The sequence below is a fragment of the Arctopsyche grandis genome, chromosome 3 (assembly GCF_051622035.1).
Source record: "Arctopsyche grandis isolate Sample6627 chromosome 3, ASM5162203v2, whole genome shotgun sequence".
In the NCBI taxonomy this organism is placed as follows: domain Eukaryota; kingdom Metazoa; phylum Arthropoda; class Insecta; order Trichoptera; family Hydropsychidae; genus Arctopsyche; species Arctopsyche grandis.
This window is the reverse complement of record NC_135357.1, coordinates 13,308,538-13,329,551: the sequence shown is the minus strand read 5'-3', so window position 1 is coordinate 13,329,551 and position 21,014 is coordinate 13,308,538. Positions and strand designations below refer to the sequence as shown.

The following is a 21,014-nucleotide window of genomic DNA, read 5'->3' as shown; positions in this document are numbered from 1 at the left end:
CTCAACGTGGCATGTGAAGAACAATCCAGTATAGTAGCCATGGCCTCTCAAGAGGAACTCTTTGGCGACAAGTCGTCGTCTTTGGCCGACTACTTTGGATTGTACAACATTTCAAACACTGAAAACAGCCCTTCTATGAACTACTCCGAAAACATATCGACATCTCCAAAGATCGATGTCGAATGGGGACCTGTGCGAGATCCACTCTACATAGTAGTTCCCATAACAGTGATATACGCTCTGATTTTCATCACTGGTGTAATTGGAAATGTGAGCACTTGTATTGTGATATCTCGGAACAAGTCGATGCACACGGCGACCAATTATTATTTGTTCAGTCTGGCTGTGTCGGATTTGTTGCTGTTGATTTGCGGACTTCCACCGGAGATGTACTACATATGGTCCAAGTACCCTTACATCTTCGGGGAGCCTTTCTGTATACTGCAGGGCTTCGCAGCTGAAACTTCAGCCAATGCTACTGTCTTGACTATCACTGCTTTCACAGTCGAGAGGTACGTGGCTATATGTCATCCGTTCCTGTCTCATACCATGTCCAAGTTGTCCAGGGCAATCAAGTTCATCATGGGTATTTGGGTGTTCGCCATGTGCTTCGCTGTACCTCAGGTATGTGGATTCAAACACTAAAAATACATATATAAATAAAAAGTCAAATGATTTCGAATATAATCTTATTCGAAAAACCAAGGTTTTTGAAATACATTATATTCGTTGGTTTTCGTACGTTTTAATAAATTTTCAAGAGAAAATTATACTCGTATGTAATAAATTTACTTATGCACAATATTATTTTAGTATAAATGGATAAAGGATGAATAATTTATTGTTAATTTACTCATTCGTACTCACCGCATTTTCCGTTACAATGTATGAGAGTATTTAATATGTATGTTATCCTTTTGAAAAGCTTTTACATCTTCACCTTTTGAAGCTTTACAGCGCACAGTGTGGCCGTTTGCCAATCTGCCTATACACGCATTCACTTTGTTTTAAAAACGCTATATCTCAAAAACTGTAGCACATAATAAGCTAAAAATTTATTTTCGAAGCATTATTTATTTAAATATTAGCCACAGTGATATTACAGAATATTCTAATATGCCACTGTGACCAAACCATATAATCATAATACAAATACTATATATATATATATATATATATATATATATATATATATATATATATATATATATAAGAATTAGAGAGACATCTACATATGTTATAGATAATACATTTTTAAAATCGTATTTAAATAGTTTTGACGTAGTGGGTAGGATGGTTTCTGCCAATTTGATGGAGGAATCGCTTCAACAATGAAATCAGAAAAATTGACAATCTCTGATAGGAAACGATCGACTTCACGATCGAGTCACAAATATCCAAGTCCGGCCAGCAGCATTAAATATTATACTCAGAATAAATTATTTTTAATCGCGGTCAGCTCACGGGATTGAATCCGGTGATACTACGCACCTCTCGTTGCGTTGATACTAAGCACCTCAATCAATCAATCAACCACCGAGCCATGCTGCTGGCTAATATAAGGGTTCAGATATTGTCACGTTTTAATACAATGCTATTGATCGGAAGTGGTAGTTTACTTCCAGACAGAATTAACTTTGCGTAGAAAAACTTTACGATTGATATATATTTAATTGTCATACTGGTAATCAGAGGGAAAAATATATTAGAAAAGTTGTGTTTCAGTGATTCAAAATTTGTTTATCGGTGTAGCAATTGACAAAATAAAGATAAAAGTTTAACGTAAAAAATGAAGACTTTTTAGTAATTTGTGGTACCAAATTTTTGCAGTTTTTTATAGCTGAATACAACTTTAATAATTGATTGAAATCATGGCAGAGTCGAGCGGAGGTCTATTTTAAAAACTTTGTTGAAATTTAAGATTTTTACAAAAAAAAATGCAACTCGGGGGTGGATATTCTAATCAAAATTTCTACAAAAGTAATTATATTTTTATTAAACTTTTAATATATGTTAGAACAAACCTTGATAATTTTAGTAATTTTAAATCAAAAATTTATGAATAAAACTTTCGTTTAGATCTTAAGTGACCTATCTGGAAGTTATAAACGCACCAAGTACGAATCTACATATGTACATATGTCGTTGCATGAACCACAAGTTCGATCAAGTGTGGCAGACTTTTGATACGGCTAAGTAAAATTTTATTAACATTAAATCAAAATACAGATATTAAAAAATATATAATGATGATATTTTAATAGTTTTTCGGAAAATATTAAAATCGTGAATATCTAGGCAGATCTGCAAACGACCACACTGTAGCGTGTGACGTTGTGTTGAAGTGCGTAGTTTAAAAATTTTGAAATAAATTGTAGGAGAAATATATATTCATAAAATTAATGTTTACCTACGTCGAAACATGTTTGCAAATGTAATATAATACAAAGTGTATGTGTAGCTGTAATAATATTCAGTATTTACTCCTATCTATTTATTCTTACATAGTAGATATTTTTAATGACACTAAAAGTGAAGTCATTTTAATAAACTTAACTGCAATGTGAAAAGGAAATGCGTTACGGTCTTTAAGAAACCGTGGCATGATTTGAAAAGTTTTGTCATGTTTAATCCCAAATAACGTAATATAAATTTTGTATTGATTTTTGATTTTAGAAAGCTTATCATTCAATAAAAATTATGCTCACATGTAGCTACATCTCAAGTCTATTTTAATAGTTACCGATTCAGTGATCATTGGCGACTTTAAACATTATATTTCATGTTAAAATTGATAGTATCATCTTATTTTAATGTTGAAATAATAAGAGGAAAAAGTTCAAAATATTTATTTTCAGTACTAATTATTTATGATATTGAAGAGTGATTCATAGATTTTATGTTTATTTTCCCAGAAACTGAAGATGGTTTCAAAATAATGAACTATGTACATATGTACATACATACATATGTGTGTATTTTCAATTTCTGTGCACAAATATAATATCTTCTCAGTTTTAGTAAACGACTTTATTCGGGCCAACTATATTTATTATACTTATGTACATGTATGTATGTATATCATGATGAAAATGTCATGTTTAAATATTTACCAATTTTACAAAGTAATATAAGTAATTTAAAATGTAAAAAATCCCAAAGCCACGTGGATATATGTAGTTTCATATTTGATAAAAATAATCATTAGAAACTATACAATACGACCGAAACCAATTATTAAAATATGCCAACAGTTAATTATTATATAAATTTTTAAAATAATTGAACATGAAATATATTTTTTCCGATTATGATATTCAGATAAAAGAAAAAGGTTCCACTACAAACCTTGGAACATAAAACATTCATCACACATTCCATACGATATCACAGTGTAGCCGTTTGTGGATCTGCTTAGACATTCTCGTTTTAAAAAATTTCGTAAAACCAGCTTTTTGTTTCATTTTATATTTTCATACTATATTTGAACTTTTAGATACTGTTAATAAATTTTTATTAAGTTTCGTTGTAGGTTCTTCACACGTAAGCAAACTTGTACCTCATGACATGTACATATGTACATATGTACTAAGATACGGATTTTTACTAGGCGCCGTGCGCGGACTTTTGACCGAATAGACACTTGGCCGAACGGACATTATGTCGACGGACTTTTGGTTGAACGGATATTTGGCCAATTGTGTATCGAAATTACTTAAAACTCACTGAAAACAAACAAATTATTCAGAAATCACCTCGATCTCATGATGACATGAAGATATTCAAGAGAATAGACACCCGTAATGATGCTTTAGACCTGCAAGATGATTTGTTCTGGCTGGAGGCTTATTGCAGCCTAAATAAGTTAGAAGTTAATGTCGCAAAAAGCTCCTGCATATCCTTCACCAGAAAACTATATCCAGTTGATTTTCCTTATTCAATCAACGGACATAGACTCATAAGGGTATCGGAAATAAGGGATTGGGAGTCATCTTAAACTCTTTTAGTAAACATATTGACAATGTTGTAGCTCGAGCGTCGAGGGCTCTCAGGTTCGTCATCCGGTCCTCCAAATGCTCCAAATCATGCAAACTATTATATTGTACAAACGTTAGAAGTTTTGTTGAGTTTGAATCCCAAGTCTGGAACCCAGAGTACTCTGGTGCAAGAGACAGATTGGAGCGCATCCAGAAAAGATTCTTGAGGAACATCGGCAGCCGTTTTGGATTATCCTATGCATTCTATGAAGATGCTTGTAGGTGTCAACATCTGTTTCCACTTGTCAAAAGAAGGGAGATAGCTCACATCTTAACAACTTTGAACATCCTCAACGACTCGATCGACTGTCCTCAATTATTGAGCAGACTATCATTGCGTGTGCCTAATAGAACGACCAGATGTAATGAGCTCCTTTACATGCCTAATATATTTTCTAATTATGGAAGAAGCTCATTCATCGGGTGTACAAGCTCCACTATCAATACACTCATTTCTACCAATTGTGATTTTGACTTATGTATTTATGTAATATTAATACAAACCAAGCTAGAGTGATTGTTGCGAATTTGTTTTTTGATGCTTAACATTGTTGTAAATCGGTAATTGTGATTGCGAATTTTTATTATATTATTATTTTTATAATATTGTTATTTTTATGTTTTTTCTAATTATCTTATTTTATTGTTATTTTTATTTTTTATTTTTTAATATTTAAATTTTCTTTTTCTATCACCTACATATATGCGAAAATTTTTAGAATGGTTTTTCTTTTAATATATTTTTTTTTGTTATCAATTCGACATCAAACAAAGCCAAATCGAAACAGATAGATACTATGTACTCCCTACCGAGATAACGCGCGAGCGTAACTTGCACTGACAGCAGAATCTGGCGCGGCTTTTGAAACCCGTTAGAAATCTAAAAATTCATATAATTTTTTTCAAAAATTATACAAATCTAGAAAATTGTTGTCGACGGTTACAACTTCGAAAAAGTCGCAATATATTACATAGCAGCTAAAGAGAAAATACATTTTATCGAAATATATTATATATATAAATAAATAAAAATTTGGGAACCGGTTGTTCCAAAATTTATAGAATTTTTGTCAAAAACTATACAAATGTTGAAAATTTAATGAACTTTCATGTAATAGTGCTTTCTTTGGACGAAAAAATATGTATATATTTTTTCAAAATAAATTTTTTGGAAAAAAAATTGGAAACCCGTTGTTCCAAAATTGGGGTGACACCATTGTTCATAACTAGTGGCCGAACCCAGAGCGCGCCGTTTATTGTTCAATTGTTGTAAATGCTTTGTTAAAGGTTCGCCGAACCTTTTTTTTTGTACTCTAGCTTTGTAAATATAGCGAAACCGCCCCGATTCCTGGAAAAAGCACGGTCTGTATCTGTAGTCTGCTCATAACACATCTAATACATAATATTAATTAAAGACTCGAAAATGTCGACGATCTAAAGTAGATTGTGTCTAGATAATCTGAGTTTATACAATATGTTTACCGAGACTCTTCACAAGTGTATTATAAATTATGGTTATTAGTGATTCTGTCATAGAATCTACTGGTTAGTTTGTTAGTAATGTCTGTAACTAACGGAATAGTATTTATGGCTTGCAGTTTTTTCATGTCAGTATACATATATGAGTGTGTTATAAATTATTTTTAGGGATTTATTTTGTATTATTTGGAGCTTGGAAAGGTTAGTATTCGAGGCGTTATTCCATACAAGTGAAGCATAGGTTCATAATGGTAATATGAGTGCGCGATATAATTTTATTGATAAAGTTGATAAAGAACTATGCCGATTAAATATTGGGTATGTTTTCGTGTCGTATGATTTTATTATTATGTTCGTTAAACTTCCATTTCCATTTATAAAGAGATTTTGGATCAGTTATTTTTATTTATACTAGTGTATAAGTATCATCATTTAAATGAAACATTTCTGATATATTTTTGCCTACTGAATACAAATATAATAATTAAAAAAATAATATGCGCCACAATGTTTAAGATATATAGCATTTTTAAAACAAAGTGAGCGTTAAAGGAAAGGTCAAAATTTATTTTAAAAATATTGATTGCATTGATTTGCTATATATATTGATTGCATAGATCATAAAACGGCTACACTGTGTGGTTTGGCAATCCACTCAAAATGGATTAGTATGGATATATATCATTAATAGTAGTTATAAAATCTATTTTGGAAATACTACGTCTAAATTTTGTCGGATGGTAGAATAAATTGTTCGAACGTTGAAATTACCGCTGTCGAAACTGGTGTTTTCCGGGTTCATTGATTTACGGTTGCGTGCTCGGAGGCTGGTTCAGCCCCTAATGTAACTCACAAGTATAGAAGACCCCTATAGAGCAAAAACTGACGGTCAATGAAAGCACATTTCTAATGAGATATCCTTTCTTGCGAGCGACGAAAAAAGGCCGGATCCGCTTACGCATCACGCGAATGGCCTTTGTCAATACGCCTCTAGAATGTTAACTTCCGTTGCACGAGAAAGAGGGATGTGACGTAAAATTTCCTATTGTTTTTGCGAGATAAAACAGGCGAGAAGCTAAACCTACTTTAAACGGAAAATTTCGTTTACATTTCGCCCCGAACACATTTTTCTTCGTTTCCGCGCGAATTTTCCGCCGCGCGAGTCGCATTAACGGGTTCACGCTAGGTTGGATAATTCGGCCAACTTTTTGCACATGTGCATGCAAATTTTGAACCTGTCAGCTTATGAAAACGAAACGAAACAAAAAGCGAACGGTTATATACTGTTCCACTGTGGCATTGTTTATTGTGCTGTCGAAAATTTCTGGAAATATTCCATTGTCGAGGTTTTATAGTGAATATTCGATTGTTCGACGCTGTAATTTTGTGTAAATTGGCGCATAATAAAACCGATTCCTGCAATAAACTCACTTTGGAAAGTGCTTAACGAGTTTTACGATGCATTTTACAACTGCCTTTATCGTGCGTATTAATTTCGTTTATCAGTGCTTTATTTTTGAATTATGAAAATATTTGAGGTTATATAATACCTATGTATATTATGTGAAATTTTCGAATAGTTTCCCTCAAAGTTAAACATTCACTATACTTGGATGCTTTGGTATGAAGCTATGCGATATTAAATATAAACGGGTTAATATTTCAGCTTAAATTTTTCAAACTTTTTCATCCGTCGCTAGATTATTTATTAACGTTATACATATTTTATCATAACACAATTTACATGCTAAAATAAAATTTGGAATTTGGAAAATTATTTCAACGTTTTGGCATCCACTACCTCTTCAATTTTATTCACTTACATATTTCATCCATTCTGTTTTATACGTTTCATAATTTAATGATGCTTTCTTATTACTTTTTCTTAATAACTTTTCAAATCTCTTAAGTTTAAAAATCATACTTTAACACTCAAATAGAATAAAATCTAATAATAATCTCTTTAATATTCATGATATAGATTACATACATGTAAAATTATTGTTTCCAATGACTTAACTAGGCTTTTACACTTGTACTGGGTTCAAAACACAGAAAAAAAAATAAAATCTCAAACAAACTTTTCCGTGTATCATCTTTAAATTGATAAACAATATTGATTTCTAAAAGTCGGGTAAAAATCTGACTATTAAATATGTAAAATAAATATTAAAATCTTAATTACTTCGCATAAAATATGCAAAATGTATATGATTCGATATATTATAAACAAATTATATTGTATTTTATACATATAATTACGTACATTTATCAGAGCAGCCCAATCTTTTTGTTGTTGGAATAAGGGGTCCCAAATATGTGTATTCGAATACTTTTTATACGATTTTTTTCTTTCGATTTACAGTACATTTGATTCTATTTGATGAACCATATTAAAATTTTGTTGATATCTTAGTTTGAACTTATTTAAAAAACTTGAAAGAAACTTAAGAAAGCTTGAACTTATTTAAATTTCATCCAAATAATTTTAAGTTTACTATTCGATATTCGAATAATTCAAATATTTGGTAGCCCTAGTTGTGACCTTCCATTTGCTTTCTTTAAAAAATCATCGGGGCAGGAGAGATAATAGTAATATTTTCTAAAACATTTATTACACTTACAATTTGAAATAAATCATATTTGTATATAAGTAAAAAGAATAATGAAAATTAGATATAATATTATTAACGAGATCGTTGAAACTGTATCGAGATTAGATATACATATATGTACATATATTATTCTTGATCAGGATTATGTTTATTATGAAAGATATAATTGTAAATATTGGTCAAGATATTCATTACTCATGAAATTTTGTATATCAGACTATACATATAAATATATATGTACATATATGTACATATGTATATTGTGTTCATATCAGAAATAACAGATTCAGCCAAATCTACGTAGAGCCAAAACAAGACATCAATTTTTGTGCTGGATTCGGCAGGATTGGGTATTTGTTTACATATGTAAATATGTATGAATATACATATGTATGTACATCTATCTGAATACATTTATCTAATTTCTTCTTCTTTTCTTTTCTATTTCTATTATAAAATTATATTTTACCATAATGCCATTACGGGTTGCTTCTAAGCGTCACATATGGTGTTAAACGTATACATATATAAATTTATAGATTTTAAATTTGAAAAAATATTCAAATAGTGTTGACAAATAGAATGTAGGATGGTTTCGTCAATTTTGATGAGGAGCCGTTTCATCAACGAAATCATATAAATTGGCAGACTCTGAAAGAAAACAATCGACTTGGAGTCACAAATATCCAAGTCTGACCAGCAGCACTGCATAAATATTGAGAATAAATTCATTTCCATCAAGGTCAACTCGGGGCTCGAACTCGGGAGCCTCTCGGTAGTTACCATTAACGCAACCACCAAGCTATACTGCTGCCTAATACATACATCAGCACAAAGAATACTGCGATTGTGTTTTAGATATTTTCTGGTTACTTTTGTCAAAATACGTGGTACATTTTAAGAATGGAGCGAAGATTTATATTTTATTTAGAATTAGCTTCAAATGTAAGCCTTACCTACATATGTATGTGCAAATATAGGTTTTAAAAAAAGCGTGTAAACACAAATAAAAACACATTCAAAGGACTTCAAAGTAACCTAATGACCCTGATGGAGTGTGGAAAATTTTGTAAGCTTAATTGAGGCAAAGCATTCCTGAAACTCCATTTCCGATTATTCTAAAGAAAGTTGAGCTTGTTGCGAGGTCGTTCCGGCTTGGCTTTTGAAGTTTAATCCTCGGATTCGATATTGTCGGGAGATTATGTGCGGGACTCGTGGTGTTTCCCGGCGACGATGGCCGCTAATCTAATAAGACGCGGAAACGTCCCGGGGCCATTTCCCGTTTCCCGGGAGCCGTAAATGTGGTACGGGAGAACGCACAAATGGCCAGCCGCAATATTTGCAATCAAAACAAGTTAAACTGTAGCTACTACGTATAAACAAATTATATTTGGACATAAAAGCATTTGGCTATCGACGACTTCTGGTTGATGTACATAAAGTGCATTGCCAAATGACGCATCATACAATATGAATGGATTATGAATTTAGACCTATTAGTTTTGAGGCAGAATTACTGAATTTGTGAGGAACCGTGATATGAAAAATGTAACATGTAAATCTAATATTATTGTACTTATACATATGTATATCTCATAAAAATGCCACTTTGCCTGAAGAAAAAGATCTTCAACCAGAGGTCAAGTTTTCATTGCCCATTTTTTTTTGCTCTCTTGCTTTGAAGGACAATAGTGAACCATTTTTTGTGGGCAATGCAAACTTAACCGCCGCCCTTTGGGGATGATGGCGCCATATGGATGTGAAACCTGGAAAAATGGACATCGAAAGCCAAGATGCTATACAAATTCCAATGCACTCAAAGACGTATGGAACGCTGTATACTCGGCATAACGATGAAAGACAGGAAGTCGAATACGTGGATAAGAATTATGATAAGGGTAGTGGACATATTGGCAAGAATAATGGACAAAAGTTTGACAAAAGAAGCGCTAGAATGGTACCCGAGAGAATGAAAAAGTGTAAAAGGAATACTGCATTGAAGATGGGTGGACGAAATTAGGAAAATGTATGGTGTGAGATGGATGATCTTTATTTACATATATACATATATTTACTTGATCTATGAAGTTTTGTGATTGTGCGAAAATTCTAACTCAAGATTTTGAATGATTCGACTGATCACGTTTTCATGATCTAGAAAAAAATGTGTATGTGGGGGGTAGGGGGGGTAGGGGGGGGACTTTGTATGAGGTACTGAAATGCTTATCGATACGACGTCATTTTTTTTCAAATTTTTAAGCTTAATACCAAGTTATATATTAAATTTGGTGAACGTATCATGCTGAAAATATATATGTATGTGTATTCTTTATGTACTAACTTAGAGTTGATAAGGTTTTGGCTAGAATTCGTAAGCCGGAAGTTGAAGTTTTTTTTAAAACAGTATTTCAATATTTTATTTTGACCTTTTATATTGTTTCTATCTCCTTGATATTTTATCTTTATAATACTTAATATTGAAAAAGTTTTTGAACGAAATCCGACAGCCAGAAGTAGAACTTTTGTCTTGTGTAATTTTCCTAAAATTAGCGCTTAATTTGTATTAAAAATACTCTCATAACCGGTATGTGTGAACGTGTATTTTCCACTATTGAATTTTGTTTTTTATACTTTTATATTTCTTAATATATAGATATAGTCATGGGTTGGTCACGTACTAAATATTTAGTACATAGTGCGCTAGATTAAAGGATTTACATGTATTATGAGTAATGCAGTATTAAAATTGGATGAATCATCGTATGTCGTCTACTTCACCGTGTAATATACATAATTACAACCAATAAATTTGATTAAATTTCAACAGTCGATAAATCGCGTTTATAACGCGCCATTATAAATATTTTTTAATGTGGCATTTTTTCATACTCCCCTAAAAACATAAATAATGTCGCAAGTCGAATATTAATAAGCGGGACGAATTGCCGTTCTTTTGGCAGGCGAAAACGTTAACGCACAATTTGAGCCGACAAAGGCGATATTAAATCTCGATTATTGTCGACTAATAATGTTTATTGGTCTCGTGAAACGTTTATGTACATATATCAGATGCGATTGTTTCGCAGGTAAGCGAACACTATCCAGATGTGAGGTTTTCGTACCGATTAAAGATGTAATTAACGGTTAAAGTTCTTTTGCGTAATTGGAGTTCGACTACGGCGCGGTCAAACGGCCCGTCCGAGGGTTGCAATAAAAGAAAATTGGAAAATCTAATGGACAATCCCCCATCTCCGTTTTTAATACGAAACTAATGAAAACAAATTTTGTATTTAAAACGGTAATTATCCTTTATGACCGTGCTACGTCATTATACACCTTCATATATACGGTTGGAGTTTAACGTTCGCTATGATACATACATACGTAATTTAAATTGTATTTTAAAAAAAAATTTGGCTGAAATTATGAGTAATTTATATAATGCGTTTTTAAATATACTAAAAATATACATGTTAAAACAAATCCAGAAACATATTTTTAGTATGAAGTACAGGGGCTGTTTATCTTTTTAATAAGTTAATTATGATGATGACGATTCAGTTCATCACGATCAATATTTCTTTAATTGCATTTATCTTAAAACCACGCGGGAAGTCAAGTACCTGAGACACCTGCTGACGGAAAATCTCTCCGATGACCGCGACCTCGAAAGGTAATATGTGTAAGATCAAATATGCTAGCCAGACGGTTTTACCACCCTATTATAAAGGTAAAGACACGATTATTTATGTCTGTTTGTACTATAAAGGTATGGGCTACGAAGGGGTTGCAGAACGTCACAGATGTTTGTAGAATGGCACGTGCCTCGAGAGCGGCCTCCCTACGTCGTTGTGTATTTGTACCATCATGCCGTCATTCTCCCGCGTGATTCGTTTATTTTAACCTTTAGGACCGGCAGAACATTTAAATGCTCCTTTATATCTCAATCCAGTAGGATTCATTTACATTTTTCAATGATTCGAATATTTTTTAGGATCTTGTGCTCAAGTCTTCTGTGTACATATGTATATGTACATACAAACATGAGTATTTTGAATTTTTTGGTATCCATACTGGTTTAAAGCATATTTCAAATTCATGTGACATTTTGTTTTGAATGTTTAAATTTGAATCAAGGCACTGAAAGTCATCGAACCTTTCGCATACCTCGCACTTGACATTGGATAGTATTTGAGTAGTTGAAAAAATAAATAAATTTATAATTAAAAAATTAATTAATTGTATATGTATGTTATATAAAAATAAGTAAAACCTGTCTATTAACATCTTTTGCTCGCAATATACTGGCGTGGTCTGAACTGGGCTCACTGAATTCTTACAAAGACTCACTCTCGTACTTCGGGTACGGTTTTTAAAGTGAATCTGATGATTTCAATGTTTATCTTACGGCAATTAATTTTGTTTTATTGTTTTTATGGTTATTTCGATATACGATTGATGTATTTATTTAAATTGGATCCCGTAAGGTTACTTCAGCACCGGGATTGCGGTGCTGGGAATTTTCGATCCCGGGATCCCGGTGCTAGCACCGGGATTTCAAATGTATAAGAAAAAAAGGTTCAATTGCATGTTTTAATATTTCAAAAACGTTCAATTGCATTTTGCAAATTCTCCCGATGTTTCACGCAAAAAATACTCTCATATTGGCGTACTAATTTTGAGAGTTTGGCCACATTCTTTAAATTTTCGGTTCACATCCATAAATTTCTAAGATTTAATCAAACACATCTGAAAATGTATTGATTAGTTTTATCGAATATATGTATGTACATATGTATATATGTACATACACGTTCACACATACCGGCTATGAGCATTTTCAATACAAATTGAACACAAATGTAGGAAAACTTACACAAGACTAAAGTTCTACTTCCGGCTTACGAATTCCGACCAAAACCTTATAAACTCTACGTTAGTACAAAAAGAATATAAATATAAATTTTCAGCTAAGTATGTTCAGGGCGTGGAAAGAATCGTTGTCACAACATTTTGACTTTTTCTTTATTTTCTAAGAGGAAAAATTCCCGCTTCCGGTTTATTATATTTAGTAATATTTTCATCACATTGATACAAAAATTATACTTGAATTTTTATGTGAAGAGCACACATGTTAAAGGGGTCGAAAAACATAGTGGAAAAAAAATTGAACAAGAGTACACTGCCACCTCTGGTTAACGGATGCTTACCAACTTTTATACATAAAATTTCAGTTCAATAAATTAAAGGATTTAATTTTTTAGAAACACAAAAAATCTTGATTCTCTAAATGAAAAGTACTACTTTCGATGTAGGAAAAAATATTCTGGTATAATATTAATAATTTCTATTACAAGTAAGAAATTTCAGTCCGATTTGATGAGTGGTTTGGGAGATAATTTAATTCAAAAACTTAAAAAGAAAAAGGACACCTATAAGGAGAGGTACCATTTCCGGTATATATATATATATATATATATGTATATATATATATATATATATATATATATATATATATATATACGTATATATATATATATATATATATATATATATATATATATATATATATATATATATATATATATATATATATATATATATATATAGGATCCGGATGTGAAGGATTCCAAGTGAAACACAGATTAAGTCAGAACTATGTATTTATTAACACATCTCTTCGGGCCTGTTCTCCAACAAGTGACCATAACAACACGCATCCGGTCTTTTCCATGCATACCACACTCATACTTTATCCCTTGCAGTTTGACCAACCACAATTACGGCTCGTTTAAAAATCATTCCTACATATATATAAATATATATATATATATATATATATATATATATATATATATATATATATATATATATATATATATATATATATTAAAAATATGCATATATATATATATACATATATATATATATATATATATATATATATATATATATATATATATATATATATATATATATTAAAAATATGCATATATATATATATATATATATATATATATATATATATATATATATATATATGTATATGTGTGTATATATATTGGAAAACTCTATGAACGCGCTCTTATTTTTTTTTTATTTAAGGAGACTGTTTCTGACGTTTGAAATAAAAAAAAGCCTTCAATCAAATTACGCGCATTCAAGTTATATGATATTTTATACCCATATGAAAAATTTCAATCATGCTTGATGGTTTCCCTGTCAAGTGTCTTTGCTATTTGGAAATTCAACTCAAATGTTATTTCTTTCATGTTATTCTACCCAATTGAGTTTTGCTTGCCATACGAATTTTCAGGAAAATATTCGCCCAAATCATTCTCTTTATTGAATAATATGATACTTTTTCGTTTTTTTTGTTTGAATAGGAAAAAAAATGACTGGGAATATCTAAGAATTATTTATTACAAAAAGGGAAAAAAACAATTAAAAACCGTGCGTAAAATTTATACATCAAACGAAACTTTTATAAGGGAATACTTATGACCGCTCCCTTTAATTAAATGTGTTTCCTTTCATGCATTAATTAGACTCTTTCGTATTATTTTCAATTGATTTCACATATTTCAACAACGGAAAAGTATTTATAAACGTATTATATTCAACCCAATCAAAATTTCCAAAAATCAAATACAAAAAAGTTCATTAACCGCAAAATTAAAGACTTTTTTCCACTCAATTTAATATATCATTCGCACATTATGTACGACATTATATTGAAAATGCGCTCGTATAACCTTTGATATAATTATAATATAAACCTGGAAGTTATCGCCCTTTACCCTGATGTTTCCAGCAACATGGCGTAGGGCAATAAAGATGGCGCCGATGTCGACTGCGTCACATTAACCCAAAAAAATATCACCACGATGATTCTTTTTCCGTTAATTATGGTGTAATTTTTCGTGGCAAAACCCAATTTGTATCAGCGATCATCGATTCTCGTAGCACAGCAAGTCGTTAATGAACACCTGCGTTCTTTGGTGATTTTTCATTCGGGATTTTCGTCGTAAAAATTTTATTGCACGATCGAAATTTGGAACTCAGGCCACAGCCGAAACAAAACCACACTCACGGTCGTAACTTTTTGCAATTATTTAGTTATTGGCAGTGATCAGTCACTGCCACATTAACCTCTCTGCCTTTATACAAAGTTTTTCTTTTAATTCAGTTCAAGTTGTGTTCAATCGATGCTTGACATGGATTTCTATCGTACGCTTTATACGTATACATATGTATGTATGTATATGTTACAGTCTAATTGTTCACTGCTATTCATTCATGAACATACTAGTGTTTTGTTAAATGATTTTTTTTAACTTGATATACATACATACATGGTCCGCACATCCTAGCATGCTCTAGGCCTATTAAATTTATTAATTTTAAGGACATTTTTTCTGTTCCGAAAACTGCGTTGTGTATTTTTTTTTAAATGAAGAAGCTCGTCTATTAATCCGTCTCAAAAATCTTCGTTAAAAACTTTTATTTATACTGTTCCTTTTATAATAAATTTAGTGTTCATCTAAATATTGTATGTCCAAAATTGATGAAAACAATTTATTTTTTTTATTTGCTGCATCGAATCTGTGCTACAAATCGCAAATAATAAAATCTAAAACAGGAAAAATTACAGCAATTCTGTAATTTTTGTCTTTTTCAACATATTTCCTTCCGCTTTCCATTACTGTTTCTTCTCTCGACTCGCAAGGTATTGAAAACTTATTTTCCTTCTTGGAAAATAGTTTTCCATGAATTGCGTAAGTACTGCATCTCTGAACTAAATCTTTTATTAATGCAACTTCACTAGCAAAAGATATAGATTTATTTTGTATAATGACATTAATATCGTTAATACTCACAAAAATTTTATGGCAAATCACTGTTATGTGATCTGAAATATTTTTTATTTCATTTAGAGTGGATGGAGTTAATTTTACAGCCATCGCTCTCCGAGAAAAACATTTAATACTTGAAGTACTCCGGGATAATGTTTAATTATTTGTCACACGGCTTTTTTGTTTGTTCTTTCATTCCATCTAGTGTTTGACAAACTTTGAAGTGATGATGGTACGTATTTTTTTATCACTTTCCAAAGTATGGGGCTGTACAAGAATAGAGAATAAAAATTCTCCACGAGGCCAAAAAATGTAATTTCATCTTTATTGAGTTTCGCAGCATTGACTCCCACTCGATTAAGTGAATGTTCTGTTACTGTACTAATATTATTATATAATTTCTGTCTTTAAATCTTGTAATGTAAATAATAATATAATTTGACATAACTTTGAAATTTTAATTATAGCTGAAAAATCCTCGTGATATCCAAATCGTTGACCAAAATTCTACTCTTCACTTTGACGTGTTCGGCTCTATTCAATACAATAGACACATCAATTTCGTAACAAATTTTAAAAAAATGATCTCGATGCCAGGGAAAGGGAAATCCTATGGAAACCACATTACAATGTTGCTATAATTCCCATTTCCGCTTATTTTTAAAATATTGCAACCTAGGGTAAGCATACACATGTACATATGTATGTATGTACATAGAGGATGAGGACGATTGAGAATTCTTAAACTTTGGGCATGAACAAACTAGTTCGATTATCAATTTATTATTTTGTGTACACTGCTAGATTGGTTCGTGTATAAACCAACTAGTATGTTATGTAAATGTACACTTGCACTGAAACATAACATACGTACATATATAGGATGAGTGTATAAGCTCATGCCCGATTTTGGACTGTAAAATATAATATATAAAATTTATTTGAAATTTTGTAATTACATAAGTGAAAATCTCTTATGCAAAAGTAATGAAAACAAGTTATTCCATTTAATTGTTTATACATACATATATCAGTGAATTTCATTGTAAAATGTTTTTTGAAATGCGTAGGAACAACGCATTCGTCTAATTATAGCATGATTATTTTTTCATTTCCATTTCTAGGGTAAAATAAATAAAAAATGAAGAAAATTAAATTATTACTTTCCAGCTGGTGCTGGCGTTGCTCGAATGGTTAATAATTGGGAACAAACCTAAAAGACTTTTGACTCTTTCTAAAACGCGCTTGATGATTCTATATTAAAAACTGGAATTTTATAGTGGATAAACAAACATGCCCGGCATTTCCCGGATTTTTACTTTTTTTTTATATGAAGGCCCTTTCAAAACCCGTCTATGATTTATTACGGTACTGCGAGATACAAGATTTTAACAAAAACTATGATATAATGATGGAATATTTTGAAGTTTGGTGAATCGAAAGATAATCGGATGAAAAGATAGTTAGAAATATAACTAGGTCAAAATTGAGAGAAAATATATGTAGATGGATGAGAATTAGTCAATATGACAAATATGTAAATTAACAAGATTAAAATGGCAGTACGGAGAGAGGAACATGCAACTAATCTAATAGGTATCAGATTAACTAATCAGTAATGTAGTAGAGAAGACAGAGTAATCATTAAAACGTATGAACACATGAATGGGAAGTTGTATATGAATGGAAAAAGTTGATGGAAATGATATTTTTATTAGTGCTGGTATTGAGTGTAGGTATAAATTGTACAATAGATTCGCTTTTGTGAAAGTGTGAAATACAATAACGACCAAACAAATACATAGAGGATTTTATCTGAAATGTCATCCCTACGTTCTATTTATTGGAACATCGATGATCCTCAAGGGGTTTTCTCATATAGCTGTCGCAAGTGGTGAAGTTTGAACAGAAACACGCTTTAAGAAGATATTCAGACTCGACTCTCAGTTTTTCTAGGTCAAATAAACAAGGACACAAATATGCTTCAATATTATAAAATGCCGATATGTTGGAAAAACGTCAAATCAAATAAATATTGATGTTTCAATAGCAACAAATAATAAACAATTTTTTTATGGGATTGTGTTGTTTATGTTGGATATTTACGGTTCGATATAATAGCGTGATACGATATAGGAATTTTTTTATAACCCCAAGCGATCATCTTAGATTTGAATCATATACAAGTATTTTAATAGGGTAGTAAATAATGTTTGTAACTTAAAATCTGATCTTTTAAGCGGGAAATTCAATTTCAAATATTGAAACTTGCTCTTTGAATAAATCACTTAGGTATGTCTTGCTTTTAATTTAATGTAAAAGAATTTTCAAAGGTTTTTAATTCAGTTATGACAACGCTGCGAAGAAGATAATTTTTAATATTTCCATGGAAAAATAATTTTAACTTAATTTTTTTTATGTACGAGCATATGAAATAAATTTGACAACGAATGTCCAACGTAAAATATATTGCATTCACACGAAATGGCCATTACTTTTACATTCTATTAATCATAAAAAGGACCATCTTCGCAACACAACAAATAAAACCTTCACATTCAACCATGGTCCTTTTAAAGCCTTGTTTTTTAGCGCTATAGTATTTTATTTCAAACAAGGTGAACGAACTAAAAGAAGGACAAATTACACTAAGCAACAAAAAAAATCACGTTTCGTTCTTACCGGAGCAGAAGCTAATCAATCTTTACTAAGTTCAACCCACTAAATCCAAATATGACAATGTTTTTATCGGCTTCTACTCTTTTATGCGATGTAAGCGTTTAAAAAAACTCAATTTTTACAGATTTTTGGCTTTTGCACTCAAAATCTAGTATTGTTGTCCAAAATTGAGTAGTGGGATCATTAGTCTCGAGCTTATCATGCATTTATTGGAGACTATCTATATTTATATGTTCTACGTTGTTAAGGGTTTATTTTAAACCTCACTATTTTTTGATTTTATCTGAAAATACTACTACTTTTGGTGGTAGCGTGACAAATTAGTCAAATAAGTTCATAATATCACGGAAAAAAATGTGTAAGAAAAATGTATATTGACTTTTAAAATTTGCTGGATAATTGATTAAAGCAATAAAAAATCACAATTAATGGAAAAAACATCTGAATATGGATTCCAATACTCACTTTTGGTACAGAAAAACTCGATTTTGTGTTAGACTGCAAAAACCAAATATCTGTAAAAATTGCACATTTATTAAACGCTTATATCTTGTAAACGAGAAAAAACCAACAAAATCATTGTCATATTCAAATTTGTGTCCACATCAGTAAATTATTTTTGTTGCTCAGTGTTATTTTTAACACAATTTTCATATAAATGTTTGTATATTTTAATACAATTAATAAATCAGCCGATTTTATAAATTTATAAATGAATGATATAGGAAAAACAGACAAACATTGATTTATATATATACATATATATATATATATATATATATATATATATATATATATATATATATATATATATATATATATATATATATATATATATATATATATATATATATATATATATATATATATATATATATATATATATATAAATCAATGTTTGTCCTATATCATTCAACTGATTACGATGAAACTTACAGGAGTTATTGTGTGTATGTCCGCAGTGGTTTCTGTTAAAGAAATCACCCAAAAACGGGAACGGATACGGGAAAAACGGGAACGAGTGGCATTGTAACGCAATAATTTCAAATGTTTTCGTGTCGCCACCTGCGTTGTTAGGGTAAAATAAACAAACAATTGAATAATTTTAAATATGTTCGCCTCCTGCGTTTTTCCGACAGATGGGAACGGGAACGGGAACGGGAATGGGAACTGGAACGGAACGCTTCGGGAACGGGAACGGGAACGGGAACGCGAATTGCATGCGTTATTGTAGCATTACAACGCATGCCGGGTTCAGCTAGTATAATATATACGACGAACAATATTGAATTTGTTTTCAACGAAAACAAAAGAGTTTTGTTTTTATTTTTTAATTAAAAAGCAGACAAATGAAATGCGCATCAACTCTCAACGTTGGCAATATATCATGTTAATTTACGACTTTTCACTTTTATTAACGATAATTTTGACTCACATTCATTATACAATTAAAAATGTGTTTTATACGTTTTAAACATGAATGAATAATGTTGGGAAAATTTTATTGATTGATACATTTTCACTTTGATTATCCGAGTTAACTTTTGACGAGATAAACGTCAAGCGTAAAAACCAAGCGCGTTTATCTTTATAATCCTCGCTAATCGGGCACATTTTCATAAAAGATTCCTTTGTGGTATGACACGAAAGGGGGCGTAAATATCTTAATTTAACGCAGTGTCCATTATAATATCCGGCAGTGGTCCCTAGAGGAAGCCCTATCAAATCGCTCTCGACATCCGAAAATATTCTCAGGGACGGCTCTTTGACGCGATAACGCCAAAGACAAAGGGCACACATATACGTAAAGGGGGGAAGTGAATGCAGAGGCAAAAGACATCAGGGCTGCTGGAAGACTTAAAAAGTGTAAGGGAAGGTCGTATTTTAATTTTGTTTTTATGCCTTCACAAAGCCACGTCTTTTTTGGCCTTATCTTTATGGGTGAAAGTGTTTTGCTTCAACCACTTACGAGGCGTTGCGAAAAATTCGGAGCAAAAATAAAATTTACAATATATAATCGCGTTTTTTATAAAGTAGAAAGGGTACTTTTCGCCGTTTCGAATTTTTACCCCGTCGATATTGGCTAATGACGTATGATAAACATTTTAAGACTCGAACCCGGGGGTTTGGACCGAGTTGATGATACGTTAATTTAGCCCGACTTGATAAAGTGCTATTTAATGAGTCCTCGTATTAAAGGGAACTTTATTAAACTGCTTCAAAAGACTTTCCGCAATATTAAATAATGAAAAAAATAAAGCTTTCACTGTTGAAATTCAATATTGTTAAATTCTGTTAGAAATCTGCTAGGCGTTGATTTTCATCACAATTGCTACTTTTTTTTTGTT

At 31.2% G+C, this 21,014-nt stretch overlaps 1 protein-coding gene across 1 annotated transcript in view; it reads left to right on the top strand.

The window, feature by feature from the left end:
* The first annotated feature begins 291 nt into the window (after nt 1–291).
* The window catches only part of LOC143909118 (pyrokinin-1 receptor-like), a 37,532-nt gene continuing 16,809 nt past the window's right edge, over nt 292–21,014 (top strand). The window contains 1 exon segment of the mRNA XM_077427020.1: nt 292–624. Coding sequence (XP_077283146.1) covers nt 307–624 — 318 coding nt within the window. The 5' untranslated portion in view covers nt 292–306.